This window comes from Ambystoma mexicanum, chromosome 5q (assembly GCF_040938575.1).
Source record: "Ambystoma mexicanum isolate Mex_15411 chromosome 5q, UKY_AmexF1_1, whole genome shotgun sequence".
NCBI classification, from domain to species: Eukaryota; Metazoa; Chordata; class Amphibia; order Caudata; family Ambystomatidae; genus Ambystoma; species Ambystoma mexicanum.
In genome coordinates this window covers 409,702,801-409,728,098 of record NC_090933.1, presented here as the reverse complement: position 1 = coordinate 409,728,098, position 25,298 = coordinate 409,702,801, and the positions used below count along the sequence as shown (strand labels likewise).

At 46.4% G+C, this 25,298-nt stretch overlaps 1 protein-coding gene across 3 annotated transcripts in view; it reads right to left on the bottom strand.

Annotated features, from left to right (window-relative positions):
- RBBP8 (RB binding protein 8, endonuclease) overlaps positions 1-25,298 on the bottom strand; it is a 2,310,314-nt gene that overhangs the window by 1,734,978 nt on the left and 550,038 nt on the right. For all 3 annotated transcript variants that reach the window (XM_069620894.1, XM_069620893.1, XM_069620895.1), the window contains exon 3: positions 18,538-18,580. In XM_069620894.1, coding sequence (XP_069476995.1) covers positions 18,538-18,580 — 43 coding nt within the window. The remainder of the gene's footprint in view (positions 1-18,537; positions 18,581-25,298) is intronic.

The window sequence follows — 25,298 nt, the reverse complement described above, 5'->3', positions numbered from 1 at the left end:
GCACATGAGGTAACTTTTAAAATGATGCAGAATGAGAAGACATGTTATCCGAAGGTGGTAGGAGTGATATGTTTGGAAGAACCATTTTTCATAATACAAGGGACACTATTTTCAGAAAATAAGTGGAAAGATGAAGAAATAATGTGCAAAGCTGAAGCACTGCGAGGTGTGGCACAAGAAAAACTGCAGTGGATAGAAAAAACAGGCACACCAGTATGGAAGGAGCACATCTCAAAATTGACTTGGGTGACGGCCATTGAAAAGCCCTTCAAGCTACAGAAAGAAATAAACTATGAACTGTGTTTCAAGTTTTAAGTAACGAAAGGGGGGAAATGTATGGAAGGATTGGTCCAAGAGACCCCCCTCCCCTGCAACCTCTCCCCCCTGTGAAGTCTATGGCTCGTCAGGGGTTCCCCCTGCCACCAGGGCCCAGGCGGCGGGTGGACCACTGGCTGAAGACATTGACCAAACATGCTGTATTTAGCTAGGCCCTGGAAACCATTTTGTGAAATCAAAATGGTTTGAGCCCTGTGCACCACAGGCCCCCACCCCTGGAGAGTCTCACTTGTCCCTGCGGCCGCAGCTCCCTGGCAGATCCGCTGAGAGCCCGTTCCCACGAACAGACGGACATGAGCTAGTGTTAGATGCAAACACTGTAACATTTCACCTTCCGTAGGTTATCACTGTTCCCAGTATGACCCGGCCAGCAGGGCCGGGGTGGAAAAGAACTGTAGAATGGTCCCCAGACAAAACAGAGCCCCCAAATACTAATGAGCAAACTACCTGTGATGAAACTCCTCTCTCCATGACCTTTCTGACTAAAAACATGTAACCTCCATGAAGATGGCAGAATGTGTGCTTATATGGCATTCGGGTTGAAGTACCCACATCCCCGTAGCTATGCGCAAATGGCAAAAGTGTCCCGGGGTTTTCATGTTATATGTTTCGCCGAGAAGACTGCACCCAAGGTCCCATGCCAGAACTGAACTAATGCTGCTAGAGTGCAAAGGAAGACAAATACAACCGTATTGGGAGCTCATGTAAATGGTGCACGAAAATGCAGAGTATGTATGTCCAAGCTCACCATGTGTCACTGCCATCAGTCTTATTAGCCGGTTGTTCCTGCGTGCTCCACCAACCTTACTACTCCCTCGCTTACCGCGCATGTATAGAAATGTAACAAAATTTGTGGTTGTTAAATACTTAACATATAAGTAACGCATCTGAAATGGCCATGTAAAAGGCACTAACAATGTTGAAAACATAAGCTTTGAAAAGACTCAACGAGTATTGTATATTATATGAATGTTTATGCCTCTTCCACTTAAGTCTGCAACACACGAGGAAAATACCTTTGTGGGCATATCCAAGGCCATTCCCCCTTCCTCCCCATTGAAGCCTGCCAGACGGAAAGCAGAGGCCTGTGCTGCTCTGCTCCACCTCCCCCAATTCGGCTGGAGCAGCTTCAAACATTCACATTCCCCTGCAGCACCCAGGGCCGCGGCCTGCCACCTGAATTATTTACAACCCAGCAGTAAACCCCGGCCATAAACACAGGTCCGAAGGCGCCCTTTTTTAGGCTCCACGACCCACCGGCTCACCCTAGGTTAATGGCCCCTGTAAAATTAGGACACCCAATATTATAGCAACACTACAGGAACACATTCATAACGACTTCTAATGGGACATGATAACTCGGACAGCTCGTCCCTTGCCCTGAGACCCAACCTCGCGACCTATGATACCCGACCCACAAGACGATGGTAACCATGTATTGATGCATCACCAAAAGACCCCAGTCTAGGTGCATTCCTCCTGTGTTGCATTAACCTGTAGAATAACCTATTGGAAGATTTACCGGGGAAGATAATATTGCAATGCTGAATGAATGCGGTGTGCGTGGCCTTAGGGCAGAAAGCCAGGAAAGACGTTCATCACTGACACTGGTCACGGCTGGCACAACAACACCGTCCGGATGAACCCAGCTGACCTGCCCGGCCCGGCCCACAAGGGTAACCAGTGACGTCCACCAACCACGGCAAACCACATCACAGCGGCACCTATAGTTAGTCGTCGCCACCCAATCCCCACGAACTTGTGCCCCCTATAGTATGTAGGTTCTTATGACGTTTTTTGTAAATATATACGCCTGTCTTTGCTATTGTCACACAGAGCGCTCTCAGAGTTTGCAGAGTGCTTTGCATGCCCTATTCTGATTGATAAACTCCCATTTAAGCTCACCCGCACTTTGTTTTAGCCTTATTCCCATCTTGGGAGAGTCCATTATTGTCTCTCATTGTGGGGAGGATCGTGCTATCGGGGGGACGCTCGCCTTCAGCATCAATAAAACATAACAGTTAAACTTAAGCAAGAAACTCAGATGAAAATATAACTAGAATGATACATTCTTTTTACTAATAACAGTCTGATCATCGCACAGTATACAAACGTATTTACAATATATACAAAAACATAGCATAACACTGCATAGCTTAGGTGCGAGTATCGCTCGGAGATTTAAATAGTACCGCTAAAGGGTTTTTGGGAAAGTCTTGTTCCAAACTATATCAACTCTATCTAGAATGTCACTCCAAAACGCCTTAACCCTTGAGCAGTCTCACAGCATATGTAGCATAGTGCCCTTTTCCTTGGCACAACCCCAGCATCTATCATCCACACTTTATCCTAGTTTACGCATCCTATCAGGAGTCCAAAACAAGCATCCCAAAATCCTTTTCTGAATTTCTTTCTATGTGGCTTATCTACACAATTCTATACATAGTGAAACACAAGGTTAATTTCACAGTCTCTAAGTGTGACACGTGGCTAATCTACAACAAATGTATCTAAAAGTGCTGCATGGCTAATCCTCACAGATCTATCAAAATGTGCTGCATGGCTCAACTTCACAATCTTTTTAAGTGTGACATGTGGACAATCTTGTGCCGCTTGCAGCCCTACAGATGATGGGTGTATCAGCCACTTTTACTCTCTAAAAATAGGTAAATACCCCCAAAAAATAAAACTACTGCGTAAAAATAATCCCAACAAAAAATGGGAAACAGACACATATGGCCTTGTGTTTCTGCTTTCACTCACACAGCTCCACACATGTTAGGACGAGCAGTGCACGTAGTACCACAGGCAGAAATTACTATTATTACTGCCTGACTGGAAGAAGTAAACATGTATCTATTAATGTGTATGAATAACTAGGTGCAAAGAAATTATTACAAAAACATTTCCGTTTCCCATTTTAAACCTATTTGTACTCACTTATAAAATACTCCCATTGGCAAAAGGACTTACATTTTTACTCCATGAAAAATCATTTTACTCCCAACTTTAAAAAATAGGGAGTAAAATACTCCCACTTCAGAATCTTATCTGAGCACTGGCCGCATGGCTAATCTTCACAAATCCGGCCACGTGGCTAATCTTCACGAATGTATGCAAGTGTGACGCATTGATAATCTTCCCAAATCTATTTGAAACTGCTGTGTGGTTACATTTCACAAATTTATCTAAATGTGATGTGTGGCTAATCTTCACAAAAGTATCTAAAAGTGCAGCATGCCTAATATTCACAGATCTATCCTTAGGTGCTGCATCGCTAAAGGTCACAATGTATCTAAATGTGCCGTATGGCTAAACTTCACAGCCTTTCCAAGTGTTCTGCATGGCTAATCTTTACAATTCTATCTAAGTGAGAGGCGCGGGTGGTCTTTGAAATTGCTAAACGCAGAGAGTGGCTACATGACAATTGCTGCCTGGCACAATTAAGCTAAAAGAAGAATTTGGCTAGCTGGTGCAATAGGGCTAACTGTATGCAGGCATATGATATTAGCGAATAGGAGAGGTGCAGTTTTACACATAATAGGTTAAGTGCGAGATATGGCTGACTAACACAAATGAGCTATAAGCAAGATGGGACTACCCTACACAATTAGGAAACATGCTAAATAAGAATACCTTAGATAGCTAGGCTATATTTATAATAGGGAATAAGAATGGTGGAGTTATAATGGAGTCCAATAATGGCTGTATCCCCGCCCACACCACGCTTACCTTATCAGTCGGTGCTGGTTGACGGTGGCAGGCTTCCCAGGCGAACATGGGCAAACACAGACTGGCAATGCTTCTTCAGGGGCTGCCCTTTGCCTTGGGTCCCTTAGCCGTGGGCTGCCAGGGCAGGGGCTGCCCTGCGGGTAGTTCTCAAAAAGGGTGACTCCGGTCAATCAGGGCTTGGGGAGGCGGGCAGCTGCGGAACAGGAAGCGGGTCGGGGTGCCACCTGTGACAGGGCTAGTGCACAAAGGGAAACCTGACAGCCTCAGCCAATTGCTAAAGGGCTGGCTGGGGAAAGGAAAAAAGCCAGAAACAAACAAAGGGCTACAGCACTAAGCCAGTGCACTCTACATGCAGACCAGCACAGAAAAGGGGTTGAGAGTCCAAGGGAAACAACAAATAAATCCCTATAACAATCAGCAACTAGCCCAAAATAATAATGGCAATGTACGCACAAATCCCTCCAGATTCTAGCCAAAATTTGATTGGAATCAAAGCAAAGCCCTCACAAGGCACCAGTTAGACCCTAAGACTGATGACCAAGTGGTCTCTGTGCAGGAAGGCTGCAGATTTAAATCTGTTTTCAGAAGAAACTGTTTCTTGAATCCTCTTGTAGCATAACCCAACCAACTCCAAGAAATGTCTACAGCACATGTCTGACTTAACCGATACATGTGGCCTATGAAATACACAGATTCTGATCCTGTATGTCTTTAGTCTTGGTACCATTCACACCACCTCAGTCTTAGAATTCCTGGACATCGACCTACCTCACAGACTACCCATCCCTGCATCCTTTGTAACAAGCCCAACCGACACTTCAATAACCGGAAGCTTTGCAGAGAAATCAACATCGACTTAATGTTAAATCTGTGTATTAGATTAATGTGTTTAGTACGTGAAAACATTTTGGTTCAAATTGTGCCCATTCTTTTCTATTTAGCATTCATTCTTTCATTGGTGATGAGGTAGAAAGTGTACTGGAGGACACCTGAGATAAATTTATATTCAAAACCTGCTATAGATACTGAAGCTCACATCAGATCAAGGTACTGTGATGATTAGTGATTGGCTGCGATACCCCCAAAAATGTTCACCACTGTGCTTGCCAACATCCCTAATGTTGATGGGAGTAACGTCTGCAGCAGCTACGTTTTTGGAGCATACTCTGTTTTGAGCTTAAAAATTGACATCTAATACGGTCTCCCCTGTTGACTGTTATTGGGAGCAGCAGGTTGCAGCCATCAACGAAAACTGCAGTGCACGGGAGAAAGACAAGCAGAGAGCTGTTGGAAGCAGTGTCTCGCAGCACCACCTGCAACCAGAGCAATGGTTGCAATGAATGCTCACTGTATCTCCTGGGAGGCAGTAGAGGGAGAGCATAACACTGGAAGTTAGGAGAGAAGGCAGAGATCAAATGGGCTAGTGGGTCAAGGTAGATATTGAAGAGCCATGGCGAGAGGATAGAGCCCTGAGGGACACCACAGGTGGAGAGTGTGATGGAGGAGAGAAAAGGGCCAAGTTGAACTTGGGAAGGTCGATCAGAGAGGAAGGAGGTCAACCTGTCCGGAGCCAGGTCTGTGATGCCAAGGGTATCTCAGAGCCAATTTATAAGGGTGGCATGATTGACCGTATCAAAGGTAGAGGAAAGGTCAACAAGGATGAGAACGGAAGGAGAGTTGGAATCGAGATTAGAGAGCACGTCTTCACGGATGTTCAGGACTGCAGTTTCCGTGCCTCTGGCTTCTCTGAAGCCAGACAGGTGATCGTGGAGCCAACCAACAGATTCAGTGTGGTAGATAAACTGGGAGAAGGCCAGCTTCTCCAAGAGTTGACATGTATTGACACAAAGGTATCCCCAGTTTACTGGGCTTTCCCTGAAGGCTCCTGACTTATTACTCCAGCCTTCTGAGCCTCTCCACAAGCCTCCGGTCTCCTACTCTTGCTAGACTCCAGTGGTTCTCCTGCAGTCTCCTGCCTTCAGCTCTTGTGCCAGCTCCTTAGGTTCACCTGTCAAGCCAGTTCTACATGGGCTCTTCCTCCTACTCCTAACTTTCAGCTTCTTCTGGTACAGGCCCTGACTTTTATAGGGCTTTGGCAACCCTTCCATTCTCTTATCTGGTGTAAGGGTAGTCCTGTGTGGTAGCTGTGATGTGACTTGGCTTTTTGATTCCATCCTCATGTATGGCTTACAACCATCATGTTGGAAATTAAATTGGCTTGTTCCTTCCCTTGGGTGGTACCCTCACTACCTGCCACCCCTGGCACACCTTTCCAGCCACTCTCTGGGGTGAGGGAACTTATGGATGTATCTTCAAGCAGCTAGTGTTGGGACTTGCTGGTGGGCTCATCCCATGAGTATGGGTTGCAGTTCTGATATTGGTGCTAGCTAGTCGGAAGGTCTTCTTTGGTGGTCACACCTAATCATGCTCTCGAAGTCGACTCCATTAGCCGATCTGTTCTCAACTGTATGAGAGTAGAGGCCTTGAAGGAAGACAGGGAGGTTTGTCACACATGTTATTTCTTGTCATAGTGCAGGTCCCTCTTTGCCTCTCTAGGTTTATAGGTGATGGCTATATTCCGTTATCCCGGTAGAAAAATCTATGGTGGCCATGTGGCAAGCCCTTACCTTTCATATGTGGCACGATGGAAGAAGTGAAAGAATCCTCCCGACGCTGCCCCCAGACCCAGCATTATCTGGCTTGTGTCTGTACCAAGATCCCTTGGCTACCCCACCATCCTAGCAAGATAAGGAGATCGCAGATTGAGGGCATCTGCAACCCCAAATGGAAAGAGGAGAGGGAATCAATAGGAGCGGTGGTTCGCAAGCAATGTACCAAGAAGACAGCTTACCTCCAAGATTCACATTGATAATGGTTAGGGGTGAAAGTGTGTGGAACCAGGCAGCTGCCATGTTGGGAACACCTGATTCTTAAGACACTTGGATTCTGCATGCTAACAAAATATTTGCCTGGTGAGATTAATGAACAGTCTGCCCCTAATCATAACAATTTTTTTAGGAGAACGGTGTTGTAATGTAAGCAGTGGGTATGTCCGTTATTGAGGCAGCAAGTATCTTCATAAGTAGTTTATTTAGTTACAGGAAATCAGGTCTCATCATTAAGTGTTAGAAATGAAGGAGTTACGATCTTTTTTTAAAAAACTTGTTTTTATTGATTTTCAAGACAATTTTACAAGCATTACCCCCTCCCCTTCTCCCCCCCATCCCACCCCTGTCCCTTCCAACTTCCACACACCGAGGATCAGGATAGTTGCATGTACATAGAGTAGTTAATACAAGTTCCCTACGTAATGTTCAACATTTCAGGTTCTGGGGGCACCATTGTTGCACATAATCCCCTCCAAGGAAGTCCAGTGTCTCGCCGCAATGGTCCTCAATTTGTCCCTTTCTCCTTGGATTCCGTATGATGGCCACAATATTCCATACTTTATGGAGCCACTCAATGTTTGTTGGGGGGCCCTCTCTTTCCATTTCCTAGCAATCACAAGCCAGGCGGCTATCACTAGTATGATAAAGCCTTTCCGTAGGGGATTTGCAAATCAGGATCCATTATCCCACACAAACATTCTTTAGGGGAATACTATTGAGGGTCTTTGACCATCTGTTGTACCTGGTTGCTCAGCTCTCCCCAAAAGAGCTCTAGCGCCGGACACTCCCACCAAACATGTCTCTAGTCCCCCTTCCCGGAACACCCTCTCCAACATTCTTGGGTTGTGTCTGGATATATGCCATTTAGTCTTTCCGGTGTATAGTGACATTGTACCAGATTTCTCTGGTCTGTATAGACCTTGTAAGCTTGGTGATGTTGGCCCAAAGGTGTTCTCAATGTGATCCCAGTATTGACTCCCCCATTTTCTTCTCACATCTTTTCATGTATGGCCAAATGGGGTCTTATCCCTCCCCCATCAGGATGGAGTACAGGTGTGAAATTAGTTGTTTATCCCCGAGTGCATCGTTATGAATTTCTCAAATGGTGTGAGAGTTCTCGCAGTTGCCGTTTTGATATCGGGCTGCATCAGTCAGTGGCATAATTGGTAATATTCCAGCCCGTCTCTTTCCGTCAGGTCCAGGTTAGCCTTACACTCCTCAAATGTCATAACTCCCCCTCGCCCCCCCAATCATGTCTTCAACTTTCATACATCCCTTTGCCCTCCATCTTCAGAACATCCCGTTTAGTCCCAGGAGAAAATTGTGGATGATTATAGAGCGGGTGAAGGAAAAAGGCCACGATGAAAGATGCCTTTTCGATAATAGTCGATCCCAAAAATTGCACGTTGCCGATAGTATCCAACTACGCCCAACATAGGGGGGGGGTGTGGTCTCTCTAGCGATAAAAGCCCTGCAAGCGGTGTACCTGCCACTGCACGATCCATCCTCACCCATTGCCTAGTTCTGTCTTCCGAGAGCCATTGCCTTATTACCCTGAGATGGACTGCCTCATAATATTTTATGAATTTCGGAAGTCCCAGTCCACCTCTCGGTTTGCGGGTCGTTATGGTTTCCATAGCCAACCTTTTTTTTTTTGCCATATGAATTGCGATATGATTCTATCAAGCAATTTGAAAAACGTCTTTGATATTGCAATGGGGAGCACATGGAAGGCGTATAGCACTCTTGGCAGTGCGATCATTTTTATTGTAGCTTTTCTCCCTAAACAGGAGATTCGTAAGGGGGGTCAACTGTTGCCCTCGATCACCGTTGGAGCAGGAGCTCCGGGTGTGGCTCCGGCATCGCGCACCCATCTCGCACCAGCTGCATGAGGTAAGCCTGCTGGCTACTTCCCCGACCGCAGCGTGATCTCATCGAGTTGGATTACTCTTAGCGCCTACAGCGCGGTAATCATCCACACCACTACTCTTTGTATGCTAGTGTACATGCTGCCCATACAACTTAAAAGCACAAGCAAATGTGCCTGAAATCACAACCCCACCATCAGCCTACACGCGGCTTGACCCGCTCCAAGATGGCGGTTCCTGGTTTCGGATCGGCAGCCACAGCCTGAAGATGCACTGCCTACCGTCGCCCCATTGGCTGAGGCTCCCTTCTTGGCCACCAACCCGCGACCGGAGGCGTGAGCCGGCCCACCTCCAGGAAGGCCCTCAACAGCAAGGCCAGTGCCTGTCGAAGCCTGTCCTGGCCTTCCCGGCCTTCTGCCAGAACACCTGCCCAACCAAAGCCCCACTCCCAGCAGCGCCAACCAAAGGTACTGTACACTACCACTTGCTGATTCACCTATGAGCCAAACAACATTATAAACTTTTATTGCACACAGCACTATTGGCGGTCTATACACAGACCTGCATCTACTACCTACCGTGTTGACCATACCCAGCATGTGCAGCCTACTTATGCCATCCAGAATGTGTCGCTTCACTGGGTAAAATAAACCTGCATTTTTAGCGTTGTTGATTCTGCTATATTAACCTGTGCTCCCACTAGTAAATGGCATTTAGATTGCACAGATTCTGCCACATTTGGTAAAATGTATAGTAGCACTTCAACTTGTCTGTTTGTGCCTTGTAGATTTGTGCCCTTTCTAGTTAATGGCACCTAGATTGATGCCCCATTTGGTAAAATGTATAGTAGCACTTCAACTTGTCTGTTTGTGCCTTGTAGATGTGTGCCCTTACTAGTGAATGGCATCTAGATTGCATAGATTCTGCCCCATTTGGTAATGAACCCAGCCATTTTACCTACCTGTTCTTAGTTATAAAGTTATCCGACACTTCGTAACTTAGACCGCTTGAAATCTTAGTCTGCCCACACCAAGTGGCACTGCTAGTCACCAGTGATAGCTTTGCACTATGTCAAGTTTACTTAATATCTATACCATAATGGCCATGGCCGCGCCTCTTGCCCCTAGTACCCAGAAGTGCCATACTGAATTCCCCTTATGCAAGTCAGTTCTCACGCCTCCTCTCCCACCTAGCACTCCTAAGGTACTTAACTACTCTGGCCATACCAGCCCCATGCACCAGGCCATACCAGGCCAACTAGCCTATACCTCTCAGCCCATTCTAACGCATGAGAGAAACCTCAAATTACGTGCCAGACTCAATAAACTTTGAGCCACCTAGAAGATCCCTTCCTGCTATAAAGCGTACATTGAAAGGCCAACATACTAGGATATGCAATGGTCCCAATCCCCCTCACTCCCTACCAGTGAACATAAATATCCAAACTTTCAAGCTCAAAACAAATACTAACTCATCAAATACTGCCCCAACTAAAATGGACCCTGAAGGACACTCCTTTAAGGAAGCACTCCTCAATGTAAGATCCCTAGTGGCACACGCCATCGACCTAGCTGACCTAATTATAGAAGCTAATCTAGACTTTATTGCTATAACCGAGACCTGGTTACACAATGCGGCAGGTCCTTCACTCATGTTGGCCATTCCTGACGGTTACACCATATCCAGGCAGGACCGAGAAGGCTCCAATGGAGGTGGAATCGCCATTATATCCAAAATAAACCTATCATTACGATTAGACCCTGCTACAACCATGCAATTTTGTGAAACTCTCACTGCGAAAATCCCCATAAACAATACCCAAACTCTATATATCCACCTAATTTACAGACCACCGGGTCCACTTGGAACCTTCGAGGAGGATTTGCACAGCCTTCTGTCCAATAATACCAAAACTACCTCACAATTGCTGGTACTAGGGGACTTCAACCTTGGCTTCAATGACCAAGCAGATGCTCATTTATCAACTATTGCCAATACCCTTAACACTTTAGGACTAACCCAAAAAGTCAACACCCCTACCCATGTGAAGGGCAGAATACTTGACTGGGTCGCTGATTCCAACTGCTCTGCCATAGTCTCCTCTATTACGCCCCTATCATGGAGCGACCATTCCCTGGTGGCTTTTGACCTACTAACCACTAAACCACCTAGTCCAGTCCTACAGATGGCTCCACCTTGCCCCACAAGAAACAAAAAGAATATTACAGTGGATAATATTATTCCCCTGATCCTTCCAACCTTAAATGCACTGCCAGACAACCTCGACCCCAGTGCATTGGTCAACGACTACAATAATATCATGCTTACTACTATGGACAAAGTCGCCCCACTTAAAATGCGAACAAGCAAACCCAAGGCACATTTAAACAAGTGGTTCACGCCCGAACTTAAAGCCCTACGCTTAACCAAAAGAAAATGCGAATCAGACTGGAAACTCTGTCCAACCGAGGAGAGTAAAGTTAATTTAACTAACATCTCTCGGCACTACAAAAATTAAATCTGCCTAGCAATGCGTAACTTTTACAATGATCGCATTGCTAACTCTAACTCAAGCATTAAAGAACTCTTCTCCATCCTGAAAGAACTTGAGTCTCCTATTGCCACACCAGATACCTGTATTAAGGACCAGACTTGGTGTACAGATATCCAAACTGCCCTAGCAAACAAAATTTCCACATTGCATAACAAAATCTAACTAAAAAAAGAATCCTTAAACCTCCCAAATAAGCCACCATCCAATGCACCACCAACGACCCCTCCAATAAATTCTCCTTCACTAAAACTACCACCCTAGAGGTAGAGAAAACTATCCTCTCCCTCAAACCTTCGAATTGCAAAAGGTGACATCTGCCCAGCACAACTAATAAAAGACGCTGCCAGAGACCTCTCACCGTTCATTTCCAAACTGATAAACGCCTCCTTCGCCACAGGTAACATCCCGGCTAATCTAAAACAATCATGGGTGCTCCCGCTTCTCAAGAAGCAGACCCTAGACCCCCTCATCCCCACCAACTATCGGCCCATCACTACGGTACCTTTCTTACTGAAAATACTAGACAAGGTTGCCTATACACAAATTCAAAGACACCTTGAATTACATAACCTATTGGGAGCTAGACAATCTGGTTTCCGTCCACTCCATGGAACTGAAACTGCCCTCATTGATTTAAAGACCCAAATAGATGAACTGAGAGATCAAGGTAAGACAGCACTACTCCTTTTACTTGATCTCTGAGCTGCTTTCGATTTAGTGGACCACAAGGTCCTTTGCAAACACCTGGACATTGCTGCATACTTCTCCACCCATGCCACTAAATGGATTGAATCCTTTTTGAACAAGAGAACAATGAGAGTCTTCTCCCCTTCGGCAGCAGCCGACCCTTCACCAATCACGTGCGGAGTCCCCCAAGGCTCTTGTGTCTTACCGACCCCATACAACATATTCACTAAACCCCTCTTCGATGATCTGGACCTTCTAGGTATCACCTACACTAATTATGCAGATGATACACAGATTCTCCTCCCGCTTTCTGGGGATCACAGTAAGGACAGGGAGTTGGTGAATAGGGTGTACCTCATTATTCAGGCATGGATGGCATCCCACGGCCTCTGCCTGAATGATAAGACCGAGTTGATTATCCTGGGTACGCAGGCCAATATCAACAAGTTAGGCAAGGACTACTCCATGTTTAACATAGATGGCTGCGACGGCTCGAAGTCGGAGGAAGGCGCCGTGAGGAAGGAGGAGGTGGACTCCGAGGTGGAGATGTGGTGGGGTGCCGACTGCGGCTTGCACGCTTCTCAGTTCGAACCAAAGCCGGCTGTGGGTGACTGCACAGTTGGTTGCAAACAGAGGAGGGAGGAGACTGGAATCAAGAGCGCGACTGTGGTCAGGACCCAGGCGAACAAGGAGGGAGACGGCCAGAGCCTGGCCTGTGCGCCGCGACAAGAGAGAGACCCGGGTTTCGTGATGTCGGCATGCAGCCCCAGTGAGGAATGTGACCACCGGCTCCGCACGCGGCAGAGAAAGGTCTGGGTGCTATCAAGACGGCACGCCGACACACAACCATGGCTCGGGAAAGGGCGGAAAACCCATATGAATTGCCACAAGAAAGACAATTAAAAGTCAACTATAACACTCCCCAAAACAAGGAACAACGAAGCCCCAATACACACCAGAATCCTTACCTCATGGCACGCGGGTGTAGTGCATCATGGCGAATGGCCTCAAGGAAAGAAGGGGGTGGAGCTCGGGTGGGGGGTTTATCAAGGCTTAGCTGGGTAAAGGACTCTGATTGGACCAGAAGTGTCCAACCCCTATATAAACCAGAGAGAGATGTAGGACTAATGGTGAATTCTCCACTTCTTTGGAGAACCAACTGGAAAGCGAAGCAGCAGGAGCCTATTACCGTTGGGCTTACGAGGACTAAGCCCAGATTTAGTCCATATTGCAGAAGGAAGCTTACAAGGACTGCCTCCCAGGCACTAAGAAGGAATACTTGGAAGCCTGACTGAAAAGATTAATTTCTTTATTTTTTTTTCCTTTTACCTGCTATAACTTGAAGCTGTTCAAAAGTCAATAAAGACTAGCATTTTGGTTATATCAGCTGCCTTGTCGGAGTGATGCCTTACAATGGCAATAGTATCAAGGTTTCGAGAGAAGTAAAAAGACTAGGTTTCTATCTTGATTCCACTATGTCTTTCACCAAACAAGTTAACTCCTTAGCCTCCACTACAGCTTACACTTGAAAATTAATAAGAGCAGGTAAACCCTTTTTATCTAACGATAGTTGCATGATCCTAGCGAGAGCCTTAATATTATCCCTTCTTGATTATTGTAATGCCCTTTACAGTGGCGCTAACAAAACGATCACCAAAAGGCTACAAATCTTACAAAACAACGCCCTAAGAGCCGCTCTAGGCATAAATAAAAGGGAACATATTTCCTCTATCAGACTCCAACACAAATGGCTCTCCACCGACAATAAAATCCATCTAAAAATGATCTCCCTGATGCACAAAGCCCTCAACAACGCTGCTCCTAGCTACCCGATGGACAAAATAAAAATAAAAACCTCTAGTAGGCCTACAAGAACTCCCAACTCCAACTGCTTGGTTATTCCTAGATTTAAACTTGCTAAAATTGGCAGCACCAGCTTCCCCGTGCTAGCAGCTAAATGGTGGAATGCTCTGCCACACAACCTGAGAACAGACCAACCTTTCTCACACTTTAGAATGAATCTTATCAAACACCTCAATGATAAAAAATATGTAATGTACTGCTAGACACTTGTGTTATGCTACTTTATCTGAATGTATATATGTATTATTAGAGATTTACCATAAATGCAAATAATTATAGTAACATTGTATATAACCGACTGCCTTGTTTTAAAGCAATGCCTCAATCTCTTGATCAGATCTGCTTCCTGCTAAGCCTGTACATACCTTTCTCTTTATCACTGTAAATTATGTAATTCCATATAACACTGTAATTCTTTGCAACACTTTGAGCTTTGCATATTCTCCTTACTGCGCCCGGTTACTCCTGGGTCTGGCACGCATTACAAATAAATAAACCAAACCAACCAAAACAAACACATTGAGGTCCTCCTTTATTTTAGTTAGGAGTGTCAGGTAATTTGCTTCGTATAGTTCGGAGATTAGTAGCATCAGTTTTATGCCTAGGTAGGTGATGGAGCCCTTTGCCACGTTGAATGGCCCTGCCGATTTAAGCTCCCGGTTTCGGACACCCACCTGAACCAGGGCTGGGAGAGAGGTGTCATTCCGTCAGGGTCAGCATCATGTCATCTGCGAAGGCCACTACTTTATGTTCCTCCCCCCCAGAACCTTATACCGTGAATCGCTGGGTTACTTCTAATTGTAGCCAAGAGTGGTTCTATATACATAGCATACCGTAGGGGTGACAGCGGGCATCCCTGTCTCGTGTGATGGGGATCTTATTTGAAAAGTGGGAGTTAATTGAGAGCCTCATTAAGGGGTCTGCGTAGTTCGCCTCCACCATCCGTATAAACTTCAGTCCTAGACCCATCTTGTAGAGAGCTATCAAAAAAGGCCAATCTACCTGGTCGAAGGCCTTTTCGGCATCAAGTGCTAGTAGGAGTGCCCGCTCACGCCTCACTCCCACCTTCTCTATCAGGTGTGTCACTCGTCTAGGGTTGTCCCAGGTATGGCGTCCCTTTATAAAACCAGATTGGTCCGTACCTATCAGATCCAGAAGGAGGGGCACGTGTCTAGCCGCTAGTACCCGGTATAGATCTTAGCGTCTTGCATGCCGTCAAATCTTTGTTGGGTATAGGAAATATCACTACTTTCACCTCTGTCATTGACTGTTACTATTCCCTTCCCCCCCGGCCACCCGCCCTATAGAATTGAAATGTTTTGCCAATCTGGGGCTCAGTTTTTGGGTATATTTCTAATAGAAACTTGCCGGGAATCAGTCTGGTCCCGTAGCTTTATTGCAGGGAAGGTCTTTTATTACTGCATCCACCTCCTCCTTAGTTATATCCTCTTCCAGATGTTCGTTATCTGAGGGAGTGATTTTGCGCAGGTGGTGGTTGTTTGTTGAAGTTATCTTTCACGGCGGTACAATCAGGGTAATATGAGGGGTACAACTTCCCATAAAGTGTCTCAAAGGATCTTATAATTGTCTCTGTGTCCTTTGCTGTTATCCCATCCTGCTACCTAATACCTGCTGTAGTACGCTTTGCTTCCGCCTTTTGCACTTTTCTCGCTATTAGCCTCCCTCTGCCTTGTTGGCACCAACATAATATCGCTGGCGTATGCACAGCAGAGCTTTTTCTGCACTCCGGGTCCTTAGCAACTCGACCTGACTTGTAATCACCTTCAGCTGCTTCGTAGCAGCTTTGGTCTTGTTTCTCGTCACCTCTAGCATTGCCTCCTTTAGTTGGGCCTCTAGTTCCTCCTTTATCGCTTTTCTCAACCTGCGTTTCTGAGCCTGGAGCGTAATAGCTTCCCCTCTCTTTACTGCCTTAAAGGCATCCCAGATCCTTTCCTGTGAGGCCTCCTGAGTGTTGTTTTATTGAAAATACTCTATTTTTTCCCATATGGTTTCTGCTCTTGCCCTATCCTCTAATATTTCAAGGGGGAATGCCCAAGATCATATAGTCGCCCTGTGCTGATCCCGTCTTGTCACTTTTACTGTCATTGGGGAGTAGTCAGATAGCGCTACAGCCCCTACCCGAATGTCCTCGACTTCCCCCAGAATTGCTGGTGTCATCCACACAATCTATTCTGGACAATGTTTGGTGTACATGTGAAAAGCAAGTATACCCTTTTTCCAATTCCTTTGTATGTTGCCATGTATCCCTTAGAGTGAGATTATCAAAGGCTTCTCTAAGGATCTTGGAAGCTGGTTGATGCCCCTGGGTTCTGCATACACTTCTATCTGGTTCGGGATTCAATGCTAGGTTTAGGTCCACTGTTAGAACAATCTCCCCTATTGCAAACTTTTCTAGCTTCTGTAGGGTGTCCTGAAGAAACCTTTCTTGGCCCACATTAGGGGAGTATACCGTGGCTAGGGTCAGTGGTTTGTGATCTATAGATACTTTTAAGAAGACATACCGCCCCTGGTGGTCTCTCAGTCTGCTGAACCCCAGCTTGTAGTGTATCTCTAAGCCCAATCAATACCCCTGCCGTTTTCCCTAGGGCTTTCGCCTTGTGTATTTGCGTGAAGTGATAGAAATGTGGAATTGATTTGTCAGCTCTTTTTTATGTGAGTTTCTTGAAGCATTACAAGGTCAGCCTTCATGCGTTTCACCTGCCTTTCCACCTTTTTGCATTTTACCGGGGAATTCAACCCTCTAACATTACAGGATAGTATAGTGTAGCCATCGTTCCTTGTGTATTTGTGGCACATATAGTATGTCTGGTTCTTTGCCCTGATGCTATGTACTCTAGTGCATCTCGTGTGTGAATATTCCTCTCCCCACCATAACTCCCCTACCCCCCCCTCTTGCCCATCGCCCCCCCCCCCCACCCTACACCGGTCAGGGCCTGTGGTCCAAAAAACCATCCCAGCTTCTAATCTGGAGTATCGAACCTAGAATAACCCCAGTGATACCCCTACGAGGAGTGAACTACACCCTTCTGGTGATTCCAAAAACAGTTAACCATATTCCTCCGGCTCAGCCCGGAGTAGCTTGCCATCCGTTCCCAAGTGTGTTACCGGTATGTTTCCTTCCCTCCCATCGTTGTTTCTTTGTATTGTTTTCTCTGTCATAGATGCAGGGCCGGGGGTTGCGGTTCCATCTCAGTCTGGGGGTCCTGGTGTCCCTTTCTTGCCTTGGGGCCCCTGAAGCCTTCTTTCTCTACTGGTTCTCCTTCTGCGAATTCTGGACCATTCCAAGGTATTCGAGTGCTTCGTGGGAGCCGTTGTAGAGCTTTGTGTCATTCGGTCTCCTTCCATATTCAGAACCGACAGCCCATGTTCGCTCGTGCTCACCCTCGGTTGTCTGCCCTCCCACGTGAAGAGGAGTCCAAATGGAAAGGTCCACTTAAATGATATTTGTTTAGCTTGGAGTGCTGTCGTCACTGGGTGCATCTTTCTCAGGTTTTGTAATGTGAACTGCACTAGGTCTTAGACAGGGGAACCATTCACCTTAATCTTTGTGCTAGTTCTGGCCGCCCTCAATATGTTTTCCTTTACAGCGTAAGATGTTAATGCGGCCATGTCGTCGCGAGGCCACAGGCCTGGCCCCAACCTTTTTGGGCCCACTATGTAAGCAGTCCATTAGAATGTCCCCTGGACGCATGTCCGTCAGTAGGTCCCCGAAGCATTGCTGCATTGTGCTTTTTAGGTCTCCCTCTAGGGTAGCTTCACTAAGGCCCTTCACTCAGATATTAGATTTTGGGAGCTGTTTTCCAGGTCCTCCGCCTCCATCTCCAAATTGCGAGTCACCTTGGCCACCTATTCCAAAAGTTTGCTATTTTGTCTGACCTCTTCGGCGATGTTTGCGAGACCCTGTTCCGTCCCATCAATTCTGGCTCCCAGGTCGTTGATCTAGTGACGGACTTCTTGTAGGAGTTAAGATCTTATGGGAGAGCCCACCGGCTCCCACCACCCACGCTACATCTCCAACTCCCAAGGTGAGAACTCTCAGACAAACAAAAAGATTCTTCTCACTCACACAACATTCTGTATTGACATCATCACGGTCAGGCAGGCATCAACACCGGGAGAGAGCAAGATACAACACACATTCCTCCCTTTGACGTGACAAGCAAACACCAACACGAGGAGGGAACAAGATACAACACATGGCACCCACGAAATTATGTTTCAACTCAGCGGCAATATATGTCAACCATTAATCCAAACTTTGAGTCCGGAAATTTGCACTGTGCTAAAGCATCCCTGTAGACACTCCAATAAAACGCGAATTTAAATGTGAATTGTTATCTTTGTCATGCCAAATGCACATATTAAAGCAATTAATAAATACACTTTTATACTGAACTTGCGAACTGACCCGATTTTAGAATTATGGACTACCGTTTCTATAAACAAAAAAAACAGCAAAAATAGGTCATTCGTAATTGCAATAACATTTTTTATTTAGTATGCGATCAGCGACTCAAAAGTGTAGCTACGACGTGGCCAATGTCTAAAGTATAAATATAATAAAACAATTCTGAGCATGGATACTTACAAACATCTCTCCTTTTTCAGCTTTGAAACCTTCATCTGCAATGCTACAAAAAATGATGAATAAAATGTTAAGATAGTGACAAGAAAACATCCGACAAACAATATCCCCTAGGACCAAATGGCAAATGTGAGCCCCCGAATGTTCCCATATATTTCTATTTGATTCTAAATACAATCTTATACAGAACACGAACTAGGCATGTCCCATTTTGAGGGTCTTTACTATTTTTGTATAAAAAGGCTAAAAACGTGCAAAGTAGAAAGGACAAAGCAGAGAGTCACTGGCACAGAACGTGCAACGCAAAAATTAGAATGCTTAGGTTTATAGATCACAAACAATGGGCATTTATTCTGCATTCCATTAGGTGTCATACTAATTATATCTTGGCAATAATTAAAACCATTGCAAACACCTTGAATTAGGAAATCCAAACAGAAAAGTTTATCAAAATAAATAATGTAAATATACGTCTTCCTGTGCGAAAGTGCGTGGAGTAAGGGGCTGTGCTCCTAATCGTAACCGAAGGCCCTGCAATCAACGGCTGCAATGCCAGTGCATCTGTTAGTCTCTGGGGGTAGACGTCTGGTGCTAGGGATACTTTCGTTTACTCTTGTGGGCAATATCAGCAAAGAATCTTGGAGGCAGGTGCGGTGAGTGAGCGATGTCAGGCCTTGAACGAGGTGAAGAGGAGGAGAATTGCTTGTGAATAGTTTCCTGGGCAGAATCATCACCATCCAATGTGCCAGTGTTGGTTGGTGTTCAGCCGGAAGGATAACGACTGATATCCACCACTGTCTGGATCCTAGTTACATGAGGAGGATGGTTATCTAATAATCTGCTTATTTAAAGGGAGCACTTCGTCTCCAGTAACAGTCGCCCAACTAATGTCGTCATTTTCACATCCAGGATTGCAAACATCATTAGTTTCCTTAATCAGTGCTATGGCTGTAACGATCGAAGGCGACAATTCAGCAATCTAGTGATTCGTATTACATGCAACGTTAGCAAGAAGTCTTTTGGGAGAGAGACGCTCAATAATTGTAGTAAGCAGATTGGTACGGGCGGCTGCTGTGCACTGTAACTTTTAAAAAGCACTGACCAGCGTAGTTAACAAACTGTCAAGTGCTTGTAATTGCGTGAATGACAATATTCTTGTTTACAAAATCTTCTATCGTCAATATATGTATTAAGGTTCGGATTGAGGGGCTAATCTTCATTATTCAGAGTGGATTTATACTGAAATTAACGTGGAGAGGTCGAAAGACTTATTTGAAGGGTCATCCACCCTATGTAAATCAAATTCATTAATTAACATTTCTATAGGTAAGGCAAGGTTGGGGGGTTGAAGCTGGTTCCCCAATTGTGGACTATCCTGTGATATATGAAAATTGGCATTGGCGGTGTTACTAACCCAGGGCCATCCTCAGAGACCAAAAGAGTGTCGGTTTCAGTGGCTGAGTTGGATGGATAGTTGGGAGCATTCACAAGACATAAGTGCTGAACAATTTCTTGGGTCGTTTTACTTCCTAAGCAGGCTAAATTAGTTGTTATGCTGGTCTCAATAACCAAGGCGTCTCGTTCTATCATTTCTTCTGTGGCCTGAAAATAGATTGTGATTTTTTAACTTACTAGAGGCATATTAGGCTTGGATATGTGGCAAATCCTTGGATGTGTGACAAATCCTTAGATATCGTCACTTCTCCCCTAGGGGGGAGCACCTTCCCATGAGGCGAGGGAGGTGAGGCCGCTACCCAATAGTCCCTGTGGGGGTGGTACTCAGCAGGAGGATCTCATGGGGAGAGACTCCAAGGGGCGTGGCCAAGGGCTCAGGGCATGAGGCTGTGGGTCCGCTGAGCTCTGGCTTATAATGAGTGCGCCAGGGGAACACTCCGGTGGTGATAGTAAGCGGTACAAATGGCCTTTAACATTAACTTGCAAAGATCCTGATAACGGTGATCAAACTGCCTCTTACTACACTATCTTGTTGAGGCGCACACCTGACAACTTCTGCTGCTGCAAACCAAAGTGTGTGGGACGTGTTTGCAGCCACTTCAGAGTCTGAACGAGTGTGGGAAGCAGAAGACGCCAAAATGGCGGCCAAAGTATGCGCTACACAATACAGCCACGATAAGGAGAAGCGAGAAGGAGGAAAGCTGACAGCTGCAAGGGGCACAGCGGAGCGCTTGTGGGAGGTGCAGACCCCCCCCCCTCCCTGGAGCCGGGTCAGATCGCCGACAGCGCAGCAAGTGGGTCCGTGGCGTAGGACAAGCGAGATTTGAGGAGCGGCCTGGCGGCTTAAGCGGAGCTGCACCCTCTGACTGGAGGCTGCATGTGGAGCTACTTTCCTGGATGTGTGGCTCCTCGCGCCGAGTCGGGGAATGGCGGGAAATTGGCACATGAGATTGCAGAGCCCTGAGTGAGGGGGACAAACGGAGTGAAGTTCACCGGACCATCCGGCCATCAAGCAGCACCTAGCAGGCTGAGAAGCTACGTGGATTCAGACGGGAGCAAACACTGTCGCAAGACAAGGGAACTGAAGACGGCCAGGACTCTGCGCGGCGACCCGCGAGAGTTGTGACCACACTGCAGATGGCCGCCAGGTAACAGATCCATTCCCACTACCATCCCTGATAGCACAGTTGACACACAATAGCTACCCCTACTGCAAACAGGCATATAGCAGATCTGAGGAGCCTGGTCTCTACCCCTTAAGACATTGGAGGCTGCGCCACTACCATTGCGCTACACAGGGGAGGTGCTAAATAAAGAGTACTCCTGAGCACCACGATTGTGCAGACAGAAAGGTGGTCCCGCCCTCTACACCTTCTGAGCCCTGAGTGCCTGCATGATACATTACTCGAGCCCTGCATGCCAAATAACGTGGGCTCAACAGACACACCAATTCTCTGGGAGGATTTGGCCTGGACCCCTCGAAACAATTAGGTGCTTCCCTCTGTCGTGTGCGTGGCTGGACGCTGAGGGCGCCTTCTAAGGAACTCACAATTACTTGCGCCCGACGCAAAACTTGCCATTTGCACTGCGGAGCAGCGTACTATTGAGGGCTCCCCACAGCTGGTACCACCCCAATACCAGGCATTAAGGAGGCTACTCTTGCTCCCAGCCACGGGACAATAAATTCCTACTGAGTGGGGGTAACCTGCATATGAACCATACAAAAAGGGCTCAGGGAAGATTGACAGACCTTCCTTAGCAGCAGCGGGAACTGATCTGGGCAACGCCTTTAGCTGTCCTGGAATACTAGACTTGACCTCCATCAAAGAACAGGTCGGAACGCCTGATACGTAGCAAGGATCTAATTATCCACACGCAGATTGGAGGCATGGCCCAATTCTTACCCAAGCTCAAGCGGTGACTAGGCAGTCCGAGAGAAGACTACATTGGGAATAGCAGGGATACCAATTGCCTCTGCACATGGCCTTGACCAGCTGATAACTCACCGGTACGACCCGAACAGACCTGCTGAAGGTTGGGACGCAACTAGAAGGGCAACACCGCAGCTGGGAGGCTTAAGGATATAAACGGTGCGACATACAGCCCGTCATTGAGAAGCACGCCACGCCTACAATCAAGTGAGATACCTAGGCGCGACCAACAACAGCACGGACAATAGACCACAGGTGTAGCTGATATGCCCACCTCCAAACATAAGCAGAAAGGCACCATAATGGATTCCTTTGCAAGGCACAGGAAGGTAAAAGCGTCAGCTGCAGTTGAGAAAGGCGTTGAAATTTCAGTCAAGGATGCACACCCAGGAACCGCAAGAAGACAAGGTGCTAGCACCGATTGCTGCCCTCAGAACCTCATTGGAACATAAGATTGAAGAGGTCAAACTAGATGTGCAACTGCTACGACATGATGTGAGGTCCCTGGCAGAGCGAGTCACGAACGTTGAGGTGCAGCTGAAAAAAAAAACTACAGACATAACTACCGATCTAATTGCGAGGTTGAACACCGTGGAAACCAGAAACTGCTTTCTTGAGCAGCGGGCTGAGGATGAAGAGGGTCGTTCCCGCAGGAACAATGTTAGGGTCCTTGGTGTACCAGAGGACATGGAAGGCAGGGATCCCACTACCTATATTGAAAATATGTTTCTGCAGGAGGTTGGCACAGGAAAGCTGACACAGGGATTCACAGTTGAGAGGGCACACAGATCCCTCCAGAAGAAGCCCCCACCTGGGTCACACCCCTGTCTGATTTTACCTAAAATACTGAACTTTCGTGACAGGGAAGTACTGCTGCAGTTCTCCAGAGATGGGGGGTGCGGGGGATTGAACGCGGTGGCTCCAAGGTAGCCATATATCCTGATTATGCCCCACTAGTGCAACAACAGCGAAATCAGTTCATTAGAGTCAAAGCCAGACTCCGTAAAAAAGGAATAAGAAGCATGCTCACATACCCTTTGAGGCTCAAGGTGATATATGAGGGCAAAACCAGGTTCTTTGAGACTTCTGAAGCAGCAACAATGTGGCTAGAGCATTATAACCTTGATACGCATGAAGACTCTGTGCAGCAAGGGACAAAGGGCATGGCCATTTAGATACTGAAGTTGGTAAGCAACGCTGCTCTTGACTGTCAGAAACATATGGACATTGATAACAGAACTCCTCAGACCGCACCATGGACCGAGACAAGACTGGATCGAAACTGTTGCAAGAGTAGTGAACATGCCGGAGCCAGAGACCTAGCCCACTGAGTTCCAAAGGAATCCCCTGCCCCATTTTAGGGAGAATTCTCATTTCATGGCTAATTTCCCTTACCTAGTGAGTCCCTCAGCAGCTTTGCTGGATCTCTGGAGTTATTTATTTCCACTTGATAAGAGTGTGAGCTTTTCCCCCACTCTTACCCATGTTTTGCTATGTGTCTTTTACCTGTTTGTATGATTGTGGGCTCTGGAGTATACCACTTCAGTGGCCCCCTTCTTGTGTGTTACACAGCACCTTCAGTGCAGTGACACAGGGATGTCGTTGAGACTTCCCACCGACTCCATTTTTGAGGATGACTACTGTCCCCAGAAAAGGGTAAAGTTGTCATTAACTTTACTTAGTCAATCTAACCACAGATCCAGTACACACCATCTAACATCGAGTTCTGGAAGGGTTAACTCTTAGCCCTTTTTATCTGTACCTCCTAGAGCATTGTTTCGCTCTTTTAACATTTAGAATTGGCTGGTGGCAGTGGTATCTACCCAAAACTTTATCTGTACCTCCTAGAGCATTGTTTCGCTCTTTTAACAATTAGAATTGGCTGGTGGCAGTGGTATCTACCCAAAACTTTTCTACTGCGGTTATCTTATATAAACGTGGTAGTATTGTAGGCTATTGTACTACCCGTTTGACCAAATACTTTTTCTTTTGGCTCCGGTGTGGTTTATTCACCATTTCTTTTTGTTAAACTCCTTCTTGTGTTTTACTTTGCGTGGCAAACCAGGTTTGCCTTCTTTGTTCACTGTCTTTTGGCAGGCTTCTGCCAAGGAGCCCTCCATTAGGCACCTGGGTGTCTAGGTAGGCTGAATGTGAGGGAGGGGTGTAGTCACCCACTGCACAAGGTATCCTAGGAAACCCAAGTTGCACTTTTTCATGATTGACCGAGATGGTTGTCCGGGCTGGACAACCCCCCTGCTGTGTGATTGACAGCCATGCTGTGTGAATGGGGGATTTTCGCATAAAAGGCAGGTCTCTTGGGCTGGAAGTCAGAGTCGCCACTGGAACTACAAGAAACCAAAGAGAAGCGGAGGAGAGGTTGACTGCTGCAACTATCCCGTACCGGTGAAGCCCTGCTGCAGTCCTGAGCTATCTACCCTTCAACGACTAAGAGAAGATCCAGACTGGAGTTTTCTTCCCTTGAGCCTGGTGGGGATAACCAGCTCGTCTTCTTCAGTCAGAGGAATCCCTTTGTGGTCGAAATCGCTGCACACTGCTGTAGTGGTCCGGATAGCCACCTGAAGAGCCTCTCCTGTTTTTAAAGGAGCACACCTTTTATTCTTTGTCGCTGCTGCCGGCCTCATCCCTGTGTGGTGCAGACCCCCTCATCATCCTCCTTCGTGCCGAAGCTCCAGGAATCGTGGGTCTGCAGGAAACTACCAGGAACAACTACCGTGGCACCAGCTTAGTTCTTTGAAAAAGGTACTGTGTCCTGCTTGAGGAATTTGGGTGAATCCCTATTTCTCTTCTTGAAGGCTTGTCCTTACTTTTCTCTCCTTCTTATAACTTTTGCTTCCGAAAACATTGACAACATCAAAGTACTCTTGGCTACTTTGAATCCTGAACTGTCCGACTGTGTGATCCTCGACAACAGGCACCCGGTGTCACTTGACTTTGGCTCTGGCCCTTTGACTCTTGAATTCCTGTCGATGAGTGTTCTTCGATTCTGTCGGCCTAACTAATATATTGCCTATGATTTTTGCCCCCAATTCCCTCTGGGTATCTCAGATGCTAAGTGTGTTTTTGCCCCAGTAACATTTCTTGCCGCGGATACGTGTTTATTTAGTAGACCGAACTGTCAAAAAGTGATCGTAATCGGATTCACGGTAACGTGTCTTGTTTCGTAATACCGGTCTGTTTAAAAAACACAGGGTACTTACCTTGATTTATACCGTACAAAGTGAATTGGTTAGTTGTAGTGTATTTTACGTTTGGTTTTGAATCTAATAGAAGTGTTGTGTTTATAACAAATGGTTTAAAAATAAATGTACTTATATTTTTTACCTGAAACCTTGGGTCAGTGTTTGCTTGAGTCACAGT